The 16,791-nt window shown below is 70.0% G+C and overlaps 5 protein-coding genes across 5 annotated transcripts; 3 read left to right on the forward strand and 2 right to left on the reverse strand.

The window, feature by feature from the left end:
* The first annotated feature begins 929 nt into the window (after positions 1-929).
* FA09DRAFT_316424 (Nucleotidylyl transferase) lies at positions 930-2,527 on the forward strand. The gene is made up of 6 exons (XM_025740841.1): positions 930-1,205; positions 1,256-1,368; positions 1,424-1,561; positions 1,614-1,848; positions 1,901-2,140; positions 2,196-2,527. Exons 2-6 carry the CDS (start codon positions 1,295-1,297, stop codon positions 2,253-2,255), a joined length of 747 nt encoding a protein of 248 aa, XP_025600174.1. The 5' UTR covers positions 930-1,205; positions 1,256-1,294; the 3' UTR covers positions 2,256-2,527.
* On the reverse strand, positions 2,508-5,977 carry FA09DRAFT_328669 (hypothetical protein). Its single transcript, XM_025741866.1, has 2 exons — positions 2,733-5,977; positions 2,508-2,675 (listed from the first exon to the last, which is right to left on the reverse strand). Exons 1-2 carry the CDS (start codon positions 5,942-5,944, stop codon positions 2,651-2,653), a joined length of 3,237 nt encoding a protein of 1,078 aa, XP_025600175.1. The 5' UTR covers positions 5,945-5,977; the 3' UTR covers positions 2,508-2,650.
* A 1,485-nt stretch (positions 5,978-7,462) lies between these two features.
* FA09DRAFT_328670 (alpha/beta-hydrolase) lies at positions 7,463-8,996 on the forward strand. Its single transcript, XM_025741868.1, has 6 exons — positions 7,463-7,670; positions 7,720-8,096; positions 8,145-8,307; positions 8,357-8,436; positions 8,486-8,706; positions 8,756-8,996. Exons 1-6 carry the CDS (start codon positions 7,487-7,489, stop codon positions 8,940-8,942), a joined length of 1,212 nt encoding a protein of 403 aa, XP_025600176.1. The 5' UTR covers positions 7,463-7,486; the 3' UTR covers positions 8,943-8,996.
* On the reverse strand, positions 8,947-14,294 carry FA09DRAFT_345434 (hypothetical protein). The gene is made up of 5 exons (XM_025744695.1): positions 13,189-14,294; positions 12,984-13,135; positions 10,003-12,932; positions 9,437-9,948; positions 8,947-9,384 (listed from the first exon to the last, which is right to left on the reverse strand). Exons 1-5 carry the CDS (start codon positions 14,215-14,217, stop codon positions 9,040-9,042), a joined length of 4,968 nt encoding a protein of 1,655 aa, XP_025600177.1. The 5' UTR covers positions 14,218-14,294; the 3' UTR covers positions 8,947-9,039.
* Positions 14,295-14,597: 303 nt separating this feature from the next.
* FA09DRAFT_305906 (putative RIB3-3,4-dihydroxy-2-butanone 4-phosphate synthase) lies at positions 14,598-15,787 on the forward strand. The gene is made up of 3 exons (XM_025740518.1): positions 14,598-14,752; positions 15,121-15,419; positions 15,472-15,787. The coding sequence occupies exons 1-3, from the start codon at positions 14,631-14,633 to the stop codon at positions 15,747-15,749; spliced, it is 699 nt and encodes a 232-aa protein (XP_025600178.1). The 5' UTR covers positions 14,598-14,630; the 3' UTR covers positions 15,750-15,787.
* The last annotated feature ends 1,004 nt before the right edge of the window (positions 15,788-16,791 follow it).

Raw genomic sequence — 16,791 nt, forward strand, 5'->3', positions numbered from 1 at the left:
TGAGCAGCGCTTCGTCGTCGTCGTCGCTGCTGCTGCTCAGGGGGCGTGCCACTGCGGGGCCGGATGCTGGCTGATGAGCTCTGGCCCACTCTGGCCCATGGCAGCCCGAGGGGCTGCGCAGTGCCGCACCGTGCCGTGTGCTGCTGTGCCCCGCCGGAAGCAGCGCGAGATGAGGCATGCGCCGCGGCGTGGAGCGGGCGACGCTGACGCTGCTGCTGCCGTGCCGCTGCGCCGCTGTGCCGGCTCCGGCCGCTCATCTCCGCGCGGCCGCGCCGCGCCTCTTTCAGATCTCCGCCGCGCCGCCGATCGCTCCTCTTGACCACCACCACCGCCAGTCAGAGTCCGTCGCATGTCGCAGCCGCAGCCGCACGCCGCATCGCCGCCGCCGCCGCCGCAGCAGGCGCAACAGGCACAGGCACCGGCACAGCCGCAGCCGCAGGCAGCGCAGGCCCAGCAGGTGCGTCGCCATTGGCACCTCCACGTGTGCGTGTGTGCGCACCACTCACACCCACCAGCCGCTGCCGCGCATGACCGACTCCACCTCGGGGCCCGGCACGGGCCCGTCGAGCGCAAAGCTCGCCGCGCTCAGCATCCAGTCCTACCACCTCGACTCGCCGCCCTTCACCGGCGCCGCCGTGGGTGCCGGGCTCGGCTCGGCCGCGCAGACGCCGCAGCAGCAGCCGCACGCCCACGACGGCCCGCTCTCGCCGTCGCAGCAGCAGACGCCCGGCGCGTCGGGTTCGGGCGCCGCCGGCAGCAGCGCCCACTCGCGCTCGCCCCTCTCGCGCGAGGCGAGCCGCCGGCGTGCGTCGCCCGACGGCGCCGCGCCGGCGCACGGGGGCGACGGCAACGGCGACGTGCCGCGCTGGCGTCTGGACGCACGCCGCACCAGCAACGGCTACCGCACCGAGCGCTCGCCGTCGCGCACGCCGCAGCGCGGCAGCGCCAGCAGCCCGAGCGGCAGTGGCAGCACCAGCGCCGCCGCGACGACGGGCAGTGCCGAGGCGCTGGCTGCCGCCGCCGCCGCCTCGGCGCTCGTGTCGGGCGACCCCGAGGCCGTGCGTCCGGCGTACACGCGCACCTACGACGTCGACGGCTTCGGCGAGGAGCGCAGCGAGGCGCCCGCCGACGACGCCTACGACGAGCTGCTCGACGAGGAGCGCGGCGAGGCGCTTGCCGCCGTGCCCGTGCAGGGCCAGCGCCGGGTGCGTAGAGCGGTGCATGTGCATACTGGCGCTGCTGACCTTCTCTGCAGGAGGACTACGTGTTCCCGCGGCATCGCCTGCCGACGCGCATGCGCGATGAGAGCAAGGTGCCGCTCGTGATTGTCGCGTGCGGCTCCTTCTCGCCGCCGACGTACCTGCATCTGTGCGTGCGGCGTGTGCTCTGGCGCTGGCTGGCCTGGCTGACGCGTTGTGTGCAGGCGCATCTTTGAGATGGCCAAGGACCAGGTCATCGAGGAGGGCAAGTACGAGCTGCTGGGCGGCTACTACTCGCCCGTGTCCGACTACTACAAGAAGGAGGGCCTGGCCAAGGCGACGCACCGCGTGCGCATGTGCGAGTGAGTAGCGTGCGTGCTGCTGCACCGGGCCTCTCTCACCGTCGCTGCGCAGGCTGGCCGTCGAAAAGACTTCGACGTGGCTCATGGTCGATGCGTGGGAGTCGCTGCAGGATGCGTACCAGCGCACCGCCGTTGTGCTCGACCACTTTCACGAGGAGCTCAACGGCGGCGCCGACGGCGGCGTGCTGCTCAGCGACGGCTCGCGGCGCCGCATCCGCATCATGCTGCTCGCCGGCGGCGACCTGATTCAGAGCATGGGCGAGCCGGGTGTGTGGGCTGAGGCGGATGTGAGTGCGACGTGCGTTGCCAGGCTTGGCGCTGTGCTGACGTGACTCGCAGCTGCACCACATTCTCGGCCGCTACGGCTGCATGATTGTCGAGCGGACGGGCGCCGACGTGTGGAGCTTCCTGCTCTCGCACGACATCCTCTGGACGTACCGGCGCAATCTGCACGTCGTCACGCAGGTCATCTACGACGACGTCAGCTCGAGCAAGATCCGCCTCTTCGTGCGGCGTGGCAAGAGCATCCGCTATCTGCTGCCGCAGAGCGTCGTGCGGTATATGGCCGAGAACCAGCTGGTGAGCGGCCGCGCGTGCATTGCGGCGCCACGCATAGGCTGACACGGCCTTGCAGTACCGACTGCCGCCGGAGGAGACGAAGAAGCAGCCCAACGCCGACGACCAGATCTGGTGACCGCGCGCGACGGCACGCCCCTGCTCCATCTCCCGCCTCGATGCTCTATTGCCCGCCGCATGCCCCGCCATAGATTCAGCGCCCCATCTACCCGCATCGTCCAGCCCCCTGTATCACCACGCCTCGACGGGCCTGCCTCGCGTGCTTGTCTCCCCTGCAATATGTGTCTCGTCGCGCGCGCACCCGCTGCGTCGCGCCAGCCTCCTCATCGTCTCGATACCGGCAACCAATGGCACACCTTCAGCAGATGTAGGAGGGAATCGATTGCATGCGTGCATGTGGGATGAGAGCGCGCGCTGGCGCTCGGCGGGTATGGCGGCAGGAGCAGAGGAGAGCGTGACGGAATGATTAGGACGCGGCGAGGATATGTGAGGAGGCAGATAAGGAAGCAGGACTCAGAGGTCGCGGTATGAGGCGATACTGAGGGAGGATGCGGTCAGCACAATGCGCGATTGCGGAACAGCCGATCCGACTCACCTCTCGAGAGCGGACACGACGACGTCGATGTTGGTCATGAGGCCGTGGCCGGCGCCCTTGACGACGCGCACGGTGCAGTCTGCCATCTCGCGCTCCATCCACTGCGCAGACGCGAGTGAGATGCGCTCGTCGCGGTCGCCGTGCCAGACGAGCACAGGGTGCCGCACATCCGGGTACGAGAAGCCCCACGGCCGCTGCGACGAGCGGCCGAGGATCGTGAGCAGGTCGGCCGTGCCGCCGGCGAGCGACTCGGCGTGCGAGGCACGCAGCAGCGCCGTGGGCAGGTCGCTCGCCGGCCCGCTGGAGCCGCCGCGGGTCGTGGCAGAGGAGACAGACGAGGACGACGAGGCTGCGTGCGTCGGCGTCGACGGGCCACTGCCATCTTGAAATGCTGGGAATGAGAGAGCGGCAGGCGATGACAGGGCAGTGGAGCCTGCGCTGCTGCCACGGGCGCCGTCGGCAGGGCCCATGACACTGCTGCGCCGCGTGACCTTCGACCCTTGTGACGGATCTGCAGGCACGGATGCTGCCGCAGTCACGTCCACGCCAGACGCCGAACGCTTCAGCACACGCAGACTGCGGCGCGCAGTGAGCTTGGGCACGCCGTCAAGCGACGGCCGCGCGTCGCGCGATGCTGCTGGCGACGTGTCCAAGCGTGCCGCTCCCGCACTGCCCGCAAGTGAGCTGGAAGACTCCCACGTCGGCATCTCGCTGCGCGCTGCGATGCTGGCAAAGGCCGACGGCGCTGCAGTCTGCCTGGGCGACGAGAGCGCAGAGGCATCGGGCAGCGCAGGCGTAGCGGGTGTGGACGGCGTTGGCGAGCGGCGCGGCGACTGCGGCCCGTTCGTGGCGCCGAAGATTCCGCCGAAGAGGCCGGTCTTGCTCGACTTTTGCTTGAGCGGCCGTGTTGAGGAGAGCACGGGGCTTGGCACATTTAGCGTAGGCGTCTTGAGCGCTGCGTCGAGTGACACATCAGCTGCGTTCTGCGATGCATCGTGTGGCGACATCGGCGGATCTGAGCTCGACGGCTCTTGCGAGCCACGACCTTTGCGTGACGCGGCCGTGCCGAGCGGTGGCGTGTCGGTCTGCAGCGTCGGCAGCTTGCCGAGCTTCCAGCCCTGCATGCGCCACTCTGCCGCCTGCGCCGTCTTGATGATGCCGTCGGGCACGTACTTGAGCCACTTGTACCCGCTCTCCACCTCGGCACCAACCCACGGCGCCAGAAGATGCGCAGGGCCTGCGATTGTGCCGGGCGAGCTTGTGAGGCAGGTCGCCATAGCGTACGGGGCGCCTGCCGAATGCGCAAGGACAGAGAAGCGCGACAAGCCAAGCTCGTCCGCAACCTCGTGCACTACGCCGCTCCACAGCAGCACGCCGCGGCGCTCCGAGGGCAGGTCGTCGGTGCGGCCCATGCCCCAGCGGTCGACGCAGATGAGGCGCAGGCCCATTGCGGCTGCCATCTCGTCGTAGAGACCGACGAGGTAGCGCACGGCGCCAAGGCCGAGGAAGACAACGACTGGGTGCCCGACTGGGTCTCCCACGTCTGCGAGCGAGACGCGCAGGCCAGCATACGGCGCGCGCGAGAGCGTCACGACGCGCGTCAGCTTCGACGAGCGGATGAAGCTGCTGACGCTGGCATCTTCGCTGGCCGACAGCGACGGGACAGGCGGCGCTGCCTCAGCTGAGCGAGGTGTCTGCGAGGAGGCGAGACGGGCGTTCGCCGAAGCGACGCTGATGTTGGATAGCGTGCGGTTGCGCACGCTCGCGTTTGCCGAGCCCGGCGCAGACTTGCGCGCGTAGACCGGCGGCTTCTGCAGCGCACCGAACTCGCTGGCTCCGAGTTGCGGCGACGGTGTCTGGTTGCGCGCGGGCCGAGTCGGAAAGCTCGTGGCGTGATGCAAACGGTGCGTGTCCGGCAGCTCTAGTGTGGGACTTGCGGCTGCATCTCGCCGGTCCTTGAGCAGCGAGCGATGTGTGCGCGTTTGCGGGTTGATCAACTGCGAGGCGCGCAAGGTCTCGCGCACTTCGCGCCCGACGGAGTCGACGCTCGACTCTGACGCATCGCTGAGCGTGCCGTCATCGGATGCTGCCGCGCTGATAGTGCGCAGGCGGGGCGTTGCGTCGCTCTGGTTTGCCGCGCTGGCGTCGCTGCGCAGAGCTGCCGGCGGGAGCGGAATGCCATTGATGATGTCGTTGATGCTGCGCACAGGCACACGTGCGCTGCGCGGCGTGTGCGGCAAATCCCTGCCGAGTGCATGGCTCGACGCTGCATACGTTGCGGGCACGTCGGCAGCGGCACCCGCCGCAGCAGCTCGCAGATCGAGGCGTGGACTGCGCTGCAGCGTCGACGGCGACGCCGGCGAGTCGGCGCCAACGCAGCCACGCGGCGCGATACGAAGGCCTTCGGAGCCGCGGCGGATGATCTCGTTGATGGAGAGCGGCACATCGCCGGCAAGGCGCGCAGGCGGAGCCAGGCCCTGGGCGCTCGATCCGCGACTCATGTCCGCGTCCGTCGAGATCCACTCGCTGTCGCGGCTGCTCGCCTGCCGCTCCTCCTCCTCGCGTCGCCGCTCGCGCTCCTTTTGCGCATCGACCTGCTCGCGCACGCGCCGCCAGCGCTCCTGCGTGGCAGCCTCCTTTGCGCGCACACGTGCCATGCCTTCGGCGTCAGAGTAGCGCGGGAGGACGCTGTCCGCCGGTGCCGGCATGGTGGCGGTGCGCGGCTTGCCCGGCGAGCCGGTGCACTCTGCCGGCCGGCGACGCGCCGAGCTGCGCGGCTGGGGCGGGCTCGAGTGCGTCTCACGCGGAGCACGAGGAATCAGCCCGCCTGCTGTTGCTCTTGAGAGTGCGCCTGCCGAATCTGGCGCCACATGCTGCGGCTCGCGCGCTGGCTGCGACCTGGCCAGGAGGACGATGTTCTGCGCGCTGCGCCGCCGCGTGACGCCCGTGACCTGGCCTGGATAGCCGTTGGGATGCCGCTGCGCAGCTGCCTGTGCCGCACGATCGACCTCCGGCGGCGAGCCCTGCGCCCTGGATGGTGGGGCGTCGTGCGCCTTTGCCGGCGTAGCAGCGGCAGCCGCATGTACCTTGGGCACTGGTAGGACACGCACGGGCGGCGAGGGCCAGTCGCGCGCAGCCCGCGTGGCAGCGCGCGCATGCCACTGGCGCGCCACGCCGCTGCCGAGGCTGGCGGCGCTGCTCGAGCTCGACATGCCGCTGAGCGACGCCGAGCTGCTGCTCGAGCCCGACGCGGCGAGCGAGTGCTCGGAGCGCGAGCGCACCACGGGCGGCAGCGCCGCACGCGCCGCGGCCGTCGCCGCTGCGCCGCGAGAGCGCGTGCTTATGGGCAGCCCCGAAGAGAGCAGATAGGCGCGAGCATCGAGCGGCGGCGTTCGTGGTGGCAGTGCTGCGGCAGAGTGTGCCTCGAGTGACGCAGGCGCTCGTCCGGGCGGCAGCGCTGCGACAGCGTCCGCCGAGGTCGCCTCTGACGCTCGTCCAGGCGTGCGTGGTGCAGCGCGGCCGTCAGTGCTGGTAGCTTGTGGTGGCGCAGCGCCATCAGGGTGCCCTTCTTGAGCTGCCCGCCCGCTGCTGCGCTGTGCCTCGCCCTCGGACGGCGCGCGGCGCGCAGCCGAGGTGCGGCGCTCGCGGGCGTCGCTGCTCTTGCTGCGCGCACCAGCGGCGGCCTGAAGGCGCGGCAGCAGCGCCTTGGGCGGCGCATACGGGCCCTGGCCGCGGCGCTCGGGGTAGAGGTCGAAGTACGAGGCGCGGGCGCCGGGCGATGCGGCGGCGCCGGTGCTGCCGGGCGTGGGCGAGGCGCTGGGCGAGGCAGCCGCGGACGACGAGGCGCGGGCCGCGAGCATGGCTGCGCCGCAGACAGAGCGGAGGTAAAGAGACTATGCGCAAGAGAGCATGAAGAGAGCGGCGGGTGAGAGAGCGTGGCAGAGGCAGGACGTGGCAGGTCGTGGGCAGAAGCGGCAGCAGGGCAAGGCGGCGGCGAGAGATAGGGGCCGGAGCAGCGCGCACTGCCGAGGCACTTGCAGCAGCAGATGCAGCGAGCACAGCACCGAGACGAGCAGCGCAGGCGGAGTGAGGGCGAGATGCGCCGCAGCGGCAGCAGCAGCAGCGGCGGGTGTGGTGGAAGCACGGCAGCAAGCAGCGCAGCGCCGCGCGAGGCGCGTTTCGTCCCGAGGGCGCTGCCAAAGCGCACCGCCGAACGCGCACCGCACACGAGCGCCTCCGCGCCTGCACCCCGATGCGCGCGCCGATCCAGCCCAGGCTGAGCTGGCCCACACTATCTCGAGCATGGCCGACTGGCGGCGACGCCGAGGCTGCAGCACGCATCGCTGCCGGCTGTGTGACATCTCACAGCCCTTGCCATCCTCGGCCTGGCGGCCGATGCGTCGAAGGCAGGCGCTCGCTGTGCGGCCGGCGCTCCTGAGCGGCGAGCTGCCGCATGCCGCGCGCCGCCGCCGCGACCGCCCGCTGCGGAATGGCGCGGCCAGCGGCGCCGGCGAGGCCCAACAGTGGCCTCCCGTTGCATGTACGATGGGCGCGATGCTGCTCACGGTGCAGCTGGTCCTGTGCAGGCAGCTTGTGGGCCGGGTTAGAGGTTCAAGGCCTCGGTCTGAGAGCAGCCGGTGCTCCCACGAGGTGCGCTCGCGCCGCCAAGCCGCCCCAGAGCAAGATCCGCGGCTGTCGCGGCGCGCGCGCCGTTCCCCGCACCACCATCATCAAGCAGCAGCAAGCACCGCGCCATGGCGTCCAGCGACTCCTGGCCGGATCTGCGCCACGAGCGTGCACGCGAGGCGGCAGCGCGGCGTCTGCCGCCGTGGCGTGTCGGGCTGGCGACCGCGGCGGCGTACTCGCAGCTGGCCGTGCACCTCGCGCTCGCCCTGCCGCTCTGGGCCCTCGTGCCGGCGACGCGCCCCAGCGCCAAGTGTGCGTGCACAGGCAGCGCCAGGCGCTCCCGTCGCTGACGTCTCTGCAGACTCGCTGCGGCAGGCGCTGCTCGTGACTGTCGTGCGCTACATCTCCGCGCTGACGATGCGTCTGCGCATCGCGCCCGCCATCGACGCGCCCGTCGCGCCGGCGTCGCTGCAGCGCAGCGCCCTGCTGCGCCCCGACGTGCCGCCCGTTGCTGCCGAGCGCGTCGTGGGCCTGGTGCGCCAGGCAGCTGTGCGTGTCGGCGTGCGTCCGCAGGCCGTGCGGGCGTATGTCTTCGGCGGCGCCACGGGCACGACGTGTGCGCCCGACGAGCTGCGCTCGCTGCGGCGCATCGTGCTCGCGCTGCACGGCGGCGCCTGGGTCGTCGGCCGGGCGCACGAGGAGCGCGGCGGCAGCGCCACGGCCGTCACGCTGGCCCCGGTGAGCGTTGTGCATGTCATCCCAGTGCCCCGGCTGACGGTCTAGCAGCTGCTGAGCGCCGACGTGCGCGTGCTCAATGTCGAGTACCGCCTCGCCGAGGAGAACCCGTTCCCAGCGGCGCTGCTCGATGCGCTCTCGGCGTACGTGTGGCTCGTCGAGGAGCTGCAGATCTCGCCCGATCGCATCGTGCTCTCCGGCGACAGCGGCGGAGGTGAGTGCGGCGGAGTCGAGCGCGTACTAGTGCTGATCCGCATGCGCAGCCAACGTCGCGCTGGCCCTGATCCACTACCTGCGCGAGACGGAGCTGCTGCCGCTTCCGGGCAGGCTGCTCCTCGCCTCGGTGCGTGGGCCCGCTGGCAGCGCGTGACCATGTGCTGACCACGTCTCAGCCGGCCGTGGACCGCACCGGCTCGCACAGCGGCCCCCCTGGCTCGCGCGGCGACCTGCTCACGCCCAACGACCTCGCCTGGGCACTCGAGGCGTACCTCGGCTACGGGCGCCACCCGGCTGATCTGATCCAGTCGCCGTACGTCAGCCCGGCGTCAAAGCGCAACCTTAGCGAGCTTGAGCAAGCATCAGGCTCGTGGCCGCGCACGCTGATCTGCATCGGGTGAGCATTGCGCTGCGCTTTGGCAGCCCAGCCCCTGACGCTCCCACAGCGAGACCGAGGGCTATCAGCCGGCGCAGCGGGCCCTGCAAGAGGCACTCGCGCGCTGGCAGCCGCAGCAGGTGGAGCCGCTGCTCGAGGTCCAGGGCGCGCCGCACTGCTCGTGCCTCATCCCGACCTTCTTCGAGCCGCACACCGGCACCGCGCGCCAGGCTATGGCCGCTTTCGTCGAGGCGTGACGTGCTCGAGATGCTGTAGGTATTGCAGGAATGCAGGGAGAATAAGTGTACATGTTGTGAGCTAGGGAACAGAAGAGGGGTGGAGGGGCGCAGCCAGTCACTGCGACTCCTCGACACGCCCGCTGCGCTTCATGACGATGTCGAGGCCCGCGAGCAGGCTCTCGCTGTCGCTCTTGCGCATGTGGGCGCGAGCGAGCGCACCCCGGGCCGGCGCGAGTGTCGAGGCGGCCCGCTTGGACTCGCCGCTGCGGGCAGCGGGCCGAGAGCCAAAGCTGGTGACGCTCGAGCTGGCACCGCCGGCGCCGCGGCGCGCACCGGCGCTGCCGCGCGCCTGGTCCCAGGCAGGCTCCTCCTTCCACTCGGATTGCAGGCGGCGCATGCGTTCCTGCTCCGTCTGCGTGCCTCGCCGCGGCCCGCGCTGCAGCAGCATGGACATGGCGGACTGTCCCGGAATGGTCAGCTGGGCCTGCGCATCGGTGGCCAAACGTGCTCACCTGCGACTCTTCCTCGTCGTCGTCGCCGCCGGCGCCAGGGCCGCGCCGCTCAAAGGCCATGCGACTGCCGTCAGAGGGGCCGTCGCGCATCGACCGTGCCTTCGCAGCAAGACGGTCGTTGATGACAGGCGCGTGCAGGCTGCTCATCTCCTCGTCGCTGTCGTAGAAGGGGTCGGCGCGGCGCTGCGCCTCGGCTTCGGCCTGCTGTGCAGCCAGCGCCGCCTCGTCGTCCTCGTCGAGCACGGCGCCCGACTTGCGCTTCCGGCGCTGCTCCCGGATCTGCCGGACGAGGTCGCGATGCGTGATGCGCTCGCGTTGCGGCCCATCGTCGTCCAAGTCGTCGTTGTCCGAGGCTTCGTCGCTGTCGTGGCGCGGCGCACGCGTGCGGACCTCCTCGTCCTCGCTGGCCTCCTCCTCGCCGCCCGCCAGGAAGGCGTACTGGTCCAGCTCGTCCTCGTTGCGGTGCGTCTCCACGTATGTGCGCACAAAAGCCTGCGACTCCTCGCTTTGGGCTGTACGACCGGGCGCGTCAGTAGGGCACGATGCGGACCATGCGTCCGACTCACCGAGCAGGTCCATGCCGTCGGTGCCCTCAAGCTTGCGCTTCTTGGCCAGCGGGGCGCGCAGGCCCTGCGCGCGGCGGAGCAGATCTTCCTCGTCCCAGTCGTCGTCGAGCACGTCACCGAGGTCGCCGGCGTCGCGTGCACGTCCGCGACGGCCGGTGCGCAGCCCTCCGCGCACAGCCTTCTCGTGCAGCGCCAGGGCCGCGGCGTCGTCCTTGTCGATGTCTTCCTGGTAGCGCGCGAGAGCGAGCCGGTCCTTGAGTGCCTCGTCTTCCTCCTTCTCGTCGTTCATGAGCCCCTCGAGGTCCTTGCCGTCGTCCTCCTCGTCCTCGTCATCTTCGTTGCCCGACTCGCCGTCGTCGCTGAAGATGCCCTGCAGGCCACCGTTTCCGCGCCTGACGCGTCCCTCGTTGTCCTCGTCCGACTCTTCGGCTTCACCCTCGACGAAGGCGTTGGTGCGCTTCTTCGTCTCCGGGCCTGCCGAGCGGCGCGATGCCGCCTCGCGCAAGACTGTGAAGGCGTCCTTCGGCAAGCTGTCCTGCGAACCCAGCTGGAGGTCTTCTTCTTCCTCGTCGAGATCTTCAGCCTCCTCGTCCGAGCCGAGCTCGTCTGCCTGCGGGCTCTGCGCCGCACGCGCCGACGGTGAGCGCGAAGCACGGGCAGAACCCGAGCCCGACGGCCGCGTCGCTGGCTCTTCATCGTCATCCGACTCCTGGCGGGCACGGCGGAAGCGCTTGCGGCTGGGAGCGCTGACGGCGGGCCCGGCGGCGGAAGACTGGTCCTGGATGGACTCGCCAGAAGCTCCGGCTGCAGCGCTCTCGGGGGCGGACAGACGCGAGCCCTCGGGCGCCTGCGTCGCGTCCCAGAGCGCGGCCTGGCTCTGCGACTGAGACTGGCTCTGGCTCTGTCCGCTGTCGTCGTCGCCGGGACGCGTCTGCGTGAAGAAGCCGTGGCGGTTGATGTACTGCATGGGCGCCTTGTTGGCGGCCAGTTGCTGCTCTGCGCGTGCACGCTCGGCCTGCGCGTCCAAGTGCGCCGCGTCAGACTCGGAGTAGCTGAGCGACGGCAGCGCAGATGCGGTCGGCGCTGCGGCCTCGTCGGCCTGGGCGCGGCGCAGTGCGGCAAAGGCATCGCCGGTCGTCGTCGGCGGCGGCATGCTCTGTGACTCGACCTGCAGACGTCCGATGATGTCCAGGCTCTCGCCGCGCGGCGGCGCACCGACCTGCGTCGACTCGAAAAATTGGCCGAAGACGCTCGCGTTGGATGCGGCACCGGCACTCGGTGCCAGCAGGCTTGACGCGCCCTGCGGCGACGGTGAGGACGGTCGACGGACTGCGGGCGCAGCGGTAGGCTGAAAGAGCTGCGTGAAGCCGCCGCCGCCGAGCACGAAGCTGCCGGCACGCGAGATGTTAGGCGAGACGCTGGCCTGTCGAGGCGCGGACGATGCGGCATGCGGCTGTGCTGCGGCGGTGGGCTGGAACCACTGCGTCATGCCGCCCTCGAAGTTGGCGCTCGGGGCCATCGTGATGGCGTCCGCGCTGCTGGCGCTCTTGCGCCCGCGGCCAGGGCTGTCCGCGGGCAGTGCAGCGAATGGCGTGCGCACAGTAGAGACGGAGCTTTCTGCATCGGCCTCGTCGTCGGACAGGACGAGGCGCGTGCCGCGGCCACGAGGCAGGGGCGCGAAGACTGTCTCGTCCTCGTCGTCGTCGGCGGAACGCAGCGGGGCGCAGGGCTGACTGCTGGTGGGCTGCGAGTTCTCCTTGTCGCTGTCCTCCTCTTCGCTGTCGGCCGCGACGATGGCTGCGCTGCGTCGAACGTCGACATCCTCGCTCGCATCGCTCGCGTCACCGTCGGCACTCTCGACTGCCTCTGCCTCGCTGCCGCTGCCCAGCAGCACGACGTCGTCGACCACCATATCGGCGCTTTCGTCCCAGTCCGGATCGTCGTCATCGTCGTCGTCGGCTGCCGCGACGCCCGACTGCTGCTCCTCGACGAGCTGCTTGCGGGCACTGGAGCGCTCGAGCATGCGCCGCACCTGCTCCGCGTACGAGACCGGCGCTGACTCCACGCCCTTCTCGACCTTCTGCGGCTGCGTTGCGCCCTTCGACGTCGCTTCCTTGGCCGTGCGGGACCGCAGGTTCTGCTGCTGCGCGCGTCGGAGCATCGTCTCGTTGAGCTGGTGCTGCGTCACGGCCAGCGGCGGATTGCTGCGGCGCGACGTGACGGCGCGAGGCGCCTCGGAGCCCTCGATCGACTCGGGCACACCGTCGACCTGTCTGCCCTGCTCGTGGGCGCGCGCCCGGCGGTGTGCAGAAACCGGCGAAGCGTGGCCAGCAGCAAGCGCCGCGGCGGCGCCGAAGGTGCGGCCCGCGGCGCGCAGCTGCGAGTCGGTGACCCAGTCGTCCGAGCCAGGCGGGTCGCTGCTGGGTGCGCCGGGCGAGCCGCGGTGGTTCGCACGCGCATCCGAGGCCCGGCTGCGCGCGAGCATCGCCGCGGGCGTGCGGGCAGCAGCAGGCGCAGGGCTGAGATCGCGCTCGATCTCCAGGTCGCTGTCGTCGCTGAGCGCGGAGCGGCGAGTGGACGCCTTGCCCTTCTCGCTGCGCCGCTGTGCAGCCTCGAGGGCCCTCTGCTTAATGAGCTGCAGGTTGCTGGCGCGCTCGCGCTTGGCCTTGGCAGCGACGGCAGCGCTGAAGATGTCGGCAGCGTCGGGCAGCTCGTCGTCTGACGTGGCCGGGCTCTGCAGGGCGGGCGAGATGCGACTGGCCTGTCCGAAATCTCTGCCGGCCAGGGTGTCGCGTCGATCGGCAGCGCGAGCATGCGCCTCGGGGTGCGACACTTGCGGCGCGGCTCGGAGCGAGGACGACGGTGCATCGGCCTCGATGGGGTCTGAGACGGGCGCCGGCCGAGGGCGAGCGATGGCTGGAGGCCGCAGACTGCAGGGGGAGTGAGTAGCGGTCGCGCCAACGCCACGCGTCCTGGCTCACCTGTCCTGGCCGCCGATGCGCGTCAGCAGGTCGGAGATGCCGTACGTCTTGCGCTCGGCGACGGGCTGGGCCTTGACGGCCTTGGTCTTTTGGTCGCGCTCCAGCCGCGCCGTCATGCGGTGCATCTCTTCCTTTTGCTGCTTCGAGAGGGGCTGCGAGAGGCGTGTTAGGGGTGTAGCTAGGGCTGCACGTACGCGCTGCTCACCTTGGGCGCCTTGACCTTGGACGTAAGCGCGAGGTGCGAGCCGCCGGCGCGCTTGTGGTCAGCGTGTGCCGGCCGGCGCTCCTTGCTCCGTGCTGCCTTGGCAGACTTGCCGGGCAGCTTCTTGCGCTCGAGCACAGAAAGCACATCGTCCAGCGGGTCGCGCTCATCGTCGATCTGCACGTCGGAGCTGCTGGACACGTCGCCCGCGCTCTCGTGCCCCGCGTCGGCATCGGCGTGGCCCTGCTTTGCGCGAGCCTGGGCTGCCATGTGCAGCAGCTTGGCGCGCCGCTGCTGTGCAGCCTCGTCTTCGCGCTGCAGCTTCTGAGCTAGCAGCGGTGAGGGATGCGCGCCGCCATCGCTGCCGTCCGACACGGGATCGTCATCCTCGGAGCCGGACGGCGCGGCGCTGCCAACAGCCTTTTTCGCTCGTCTCGCCTTGCCCTGCTTGCGCGGTGAGGAGTACGAGCCGTCGCTGGCGTCTTCCTCGCTCGACACGTCCGACGGCGACACCCGCAGCGCTGCCGGCTGGCCGGCTCGGCTGCGCATGCGGCCCGCGACGCCGCCCTTGCGCAGCGGGCGAGCTGCGGCGCGCGACGTGGAGCCTGGGCTGGCGCGAGTCGCCACCACATCGTGCGGCGCGTTCGACGACGGTGGCACGCTGCTGAGGTCCGACGAGAGGCCGGGCCGTGCGTCGCCTGACGACGACGGTGCAGCGCCGGCCGCAGCGAGGCGCTTGGCGCGGAAGCGAGCGAGGAATGCGTCGGGGTCTTCCTCGTCGTCGTCGGCGGCCTCCTCGAGGTGCAGCCGCGGTGCAGCGGCAGGCGCCTTGGGCGCCGGCTGGTGGTCACTGCCGGGCGAGAGCGCCGTGGGGCAGCTCGACTCGGCGCGCTCGCCGTCGCTGTCAAAGTCGCTCAGCACGGCACGCAGAGGCGGCGACGACGGCGCGCTGGGCGAGGCCTCGGGCGCCGGGCGGGCGCGGCCGTACGTGGTGCGGGCGGGTGCAGGCGGCAGCACGCCGGCGGAAGACATGGTGCCGCGGCGAGAAGGAAGGGTCACGAGTGGCAGGTGGGTGTCCGGGGCGATGAGGCGGAGCAGGGAGATGGGTGTGAGAGGGAGGGAGCGTGTGGATCGCTCAGCTGCGGCGGGCCGCGCGCGAAGCACACGCGCCCATTTACGCGTCGCGCGCAGCGCGCGCCGTGATGCTCTCGGCGAGCGTAGGACCGCTCCCACGCCGTCCCGGCCGAGACGAGGCCCGCGCGGCCGGCCGGCGCGGCTGCCGAGCCGGCGGCGGTCAGCAGCGAAGTGCCATCTCGCCGCCCTGCGCTTTCAGCGCCTCTCTTCCGCACCGCCATCTCCAAGCACACGCCGCCGCCATGAGCGCCCAGTCCTCCTCGTCTGCCGCGCGGCCGCTCTTCGATGCCATCCCCGACGCCGTCGCCGCGATGCGCGCCGGCGAGTTTGTCGTCGTGCTCGACGACGAGGACCGCGAGAACGAGGGCGACCTCATCTGCGCCGCCGAGCTCTGCACGACGGAGATGATGGCGTGGTTCGTGCGGCACAGCAGGTGAGTGCGCTGCACCGCGAGGACGTGTGCGGAGAGCGAGGTGGTGGGTGTGTGGGCAGAGCTAGGCGGGCACGGCTGCGAGCGGGCATGCCGCAGCACGGCGAGGAAAGAGGAGGGGCCGCGCTGCGCATGTCGCGAGTCAACGCGCAGCTCCGTCGTTCTCTCAGAGCAGAGAGACTCAGAGGCCGCTCTGGGCATAGCTGTGGCGCTGCGGCGGCAAAGATCCGGGACGTGTTCTCCTGGCTGCCCCGCGTCATTGCGCGCAGAGGACTTGCCAGAGGCTGCCGCTGTGCTCCGTCGCTTATCGGTCTGGCTCTTGCCGCCATGGTGGCAAGAAGCGAGCGCTGACGCCGTCTTGCGCGCTCCAGCGGCTTCATCTGCATCTCGCTGCACCCGTCCATCATTGCTGCGCTCGAGATCCCCATGATGGTGCCGCGCAACACGGAGAAGAACAAGACGGCGTACACCGTCACGGTCGACTACATCGACGGCACGACGACGGGCATCAGCGCGCACGACCGCGCGCTCACTGCGCGCAAGCTCGCCGACGCCCACGTGCCGGGGCGCGTGGCGCCGGGCGACTTTACGCGGCCCGGTCATCTGAACCCGCTGCGCTATACGGAGGGCGGCGTGCGGCGGCGAGGCGGGCACACGGAGGCGAGCGTCGGTGAGTGCTGCATGGACCGTGTGTGCCGCAGCGCTGACTTCTTTCCCATCAGACCTGGCAATCGCGGCGGGCCTGTCGCCAGCGGCGCTGCTCTGCGAGCTCGTCGACCCCGCCGACCCCAAGGGCGGTATTGCCGCGCGCGACGCCTGCGTGGCCTTTGCGCGCGAGCACAACCTGCGCATCTGCACCATCGAAGCGCTGCGCAAGTGGCGCGAGGAGCAGGAGGGCGCCTCGTTTGAGGGCAGCGAGAGCGCGCAGGGCGAGACGCTGGACCAGGAGCGCGGCGTGACGCTCGAGACGCAGGCTGTGGCGCCGCCAGCGAGCTCATAGCGCGCTTGCGCGAGGAATGAAATCTCGTGCAGACCAAGCAGCGTGCCAATCTCGGCAGAGCACTTGCAGCTGAGGCAGCGCTGAGGTGCTGCGCTCCTTGACCATCACAGCAACGGCTGAGGGCAGCTCCGGTGCAGCAGCAGGTGCTGCGGCTCTTGCTGAAGCAACCAAGGCGCAAGAGCGGCCAAGAAGGCCGGCAAGGCAAGCACGTCTAGCATGTCCAAGCAGCCTTACATCTGAAGGTCTCACATTCGCGTTGTCTGCCTTCTTCTGTCTGCCTTCTTCTGTCACCTCTACAGGATGCTGCAATTGTTGGCAGCTGCATCACTGCCACAGGCTGACACGCACCTGAGATTCACCCAACCTCTGCTGCAACAGGTTTGCACAAGTCTTGTGCAGTGCTTGCCCCACTTTCCTCCTGCGCACCTGCTAGAAGGGCTTGGAGCTTGCCTGCGCTGCACAAGCCTTGACAAGAGGACCTGCAGCCCATGCAGCAGGGTCAACATCAGAGAAGTAGCTGGCATTGTCTCTGTTGCGGGCGCTGGCATCAGAGCTGCCAGCGCAAGGGCCCGCAGCCCATGCAGCAATGTCAACTCCCTACCCAGAATCAGTCTCACCACCCTTCTTACTTGCGGCACACAGCCAAGTTCCCTCCTGTCCACATTGCCAAGGGACTCTTCATCAAGTTTGGTGCACCGCCAGCAACGCTTGGCATGCAGTTTCTGCCGCTGTCCACAGCGATCCTTCTTGCCAAGCTCAGCATGTTGCACCAAGAGCTCCTCAATTGTTGTCAGGCGCGCATCAAGCACCTGCACTTCTGCTCCAATGAGGGCAGAAGCCTGGCTGAACAGCTAAGTGCGCTTGGCTTGCTGCAAGTTGGAGTACAGGTGGAGAGCGCAAATTGGTTGATCAATCCTGATCATCTCTGCCAGCGCAACCGCGTAGACTTAGGGTTAGGGTTAGGGTTAGGGTTAGGGTTAGGGTTAGGGTTAGGGTTAGGGTTAGGGTTAGGGTTAGGGTTAGGGTTAGGGTTAGGGTTAGG

The sequence above is a fragment of the Tilletiopsis washingtonensis genome (genome assembly GCF_003144115.1).
Source record: "Tilletiopsis washingtonensis strain MCA 4186 unplaced genomic scaffold FA09scaffold_5, whole genome shotgun sequence".
Taxonomy (NCBI): domain Eukaryota; kingdom Fungi; phylum Basidiomycota; class Exobasidiomycetes; order Entylomatales; genus Tilletiopsis; species Tilletiopsis washingtonensis.

Excerpts from the sequence above, each read along its gene's own strand:
- FA09DRAFT_305906 (XM_025740518.1), top strand. The coding sequence starts at position 14,631 with ATGCGCGCCGGCGAGTTTGTCGTCGTGCTCGACGACGAGGACCGCGAG. Across the intron at positions 14,753-15,120 it reads TGGTTCGTGCGGCACAGCAG|CGGCTTCATCTGCATCTCGC; the intron begins GTGAGTGCGCTG and ends TGCGCGCTCCAG. Across the intron at positions 15,420-15,471 it reads GCACACGGAGGCGAGCGTCG|ACCTGGCAATCGCGGCGGGC; the intron begins GTGAGTGCTGCA and ends CTTTCCCATCAG.
- FA09DRAFT_345434 (XM_025744695.1), bottom strand. The coding sequence starts at position 14,217 with ATGTCTTCCGCCGGCGTGCTGCCGCCTGCACCCGCCCGCACCACGTAC. Across the intron at positions 12,933-12,983 it reads CGCATCGGCGGCCAGGACAG|TCTGCGGCCTCCAGCCATCG; the intron begins GTGAGCCAGGAC and ends CTCCCCCTGCAG. Across the intron at positions 9,949-10,002 it reads CGACGGCATGGACCTGCTCG|CCCAAAGCGAGGAGTCGCAG; the intron begins GTGAGTCGGACG and ends CCGGTCGTACAG.
- FA09DRAFT_328670 (XM_025741868.1), top strand. The coding sequence starts at position 7,487 with ATGGCGTCCAGCGACTCCTGGCCGGATCTGCGCCACGAGCGTGCACGC. Across the intron at positions 8,308-8,356 it reads CTCCGGCGACAGCGGCGGAG|CCAACGTCGCGCTGGCCCTG; the intron begins GTGAGTGCGGCG and ends CCGCATGCGCAG. Across the intron at positions 8,437-8,485 it reads GCAGGCTGCTCCTCGCCTCG|CCGGCCGTGGACCGCACCGG; the intron begins GTGCGTGGGCCC and ends ACCACGTCTCAG.
- FA09DRAFT_316424 (XM_025740841.1), top strand. The coding sequence starts at position 1,295 with ATGCGCGATGAGAGCAAGGTGCCGCTCGTGATTGTCGCGTGCGGCTCC. Across the intron at positions 1,369-1,423 it reads CCGCCGACGTACCTGCATCT|GCGCATCTTTGAGATGGCCA; the intron begins GTGCGTGCGGCG and ends CGTTGTGTGCAG. Across the intron at positions 2,141-2,195 it reads ATATGGCCGAGAACCAGCTG|TACCGACTGCCGCCGGAGGA; the intron begins GTGAGCGGCCGC and ends ACGGCCTTGCAG.
- FA09DRAFT_328669 (XM_025741866.1), bottom strand. The coding sequence starts at position 5,944 with ATGTCGAGCTCGAGCAGCGCCGCCAGCCTCGGCAGCGGCGTGGCGCGC. Across the intron at positions 2,676-2,732 it reads GTCGTGTCCGCTCTCGAGAG|TATCGCCTCATACCGCGACC; the intron begins GTGAGTCGGATC and ends ATCCTCCCTCAG.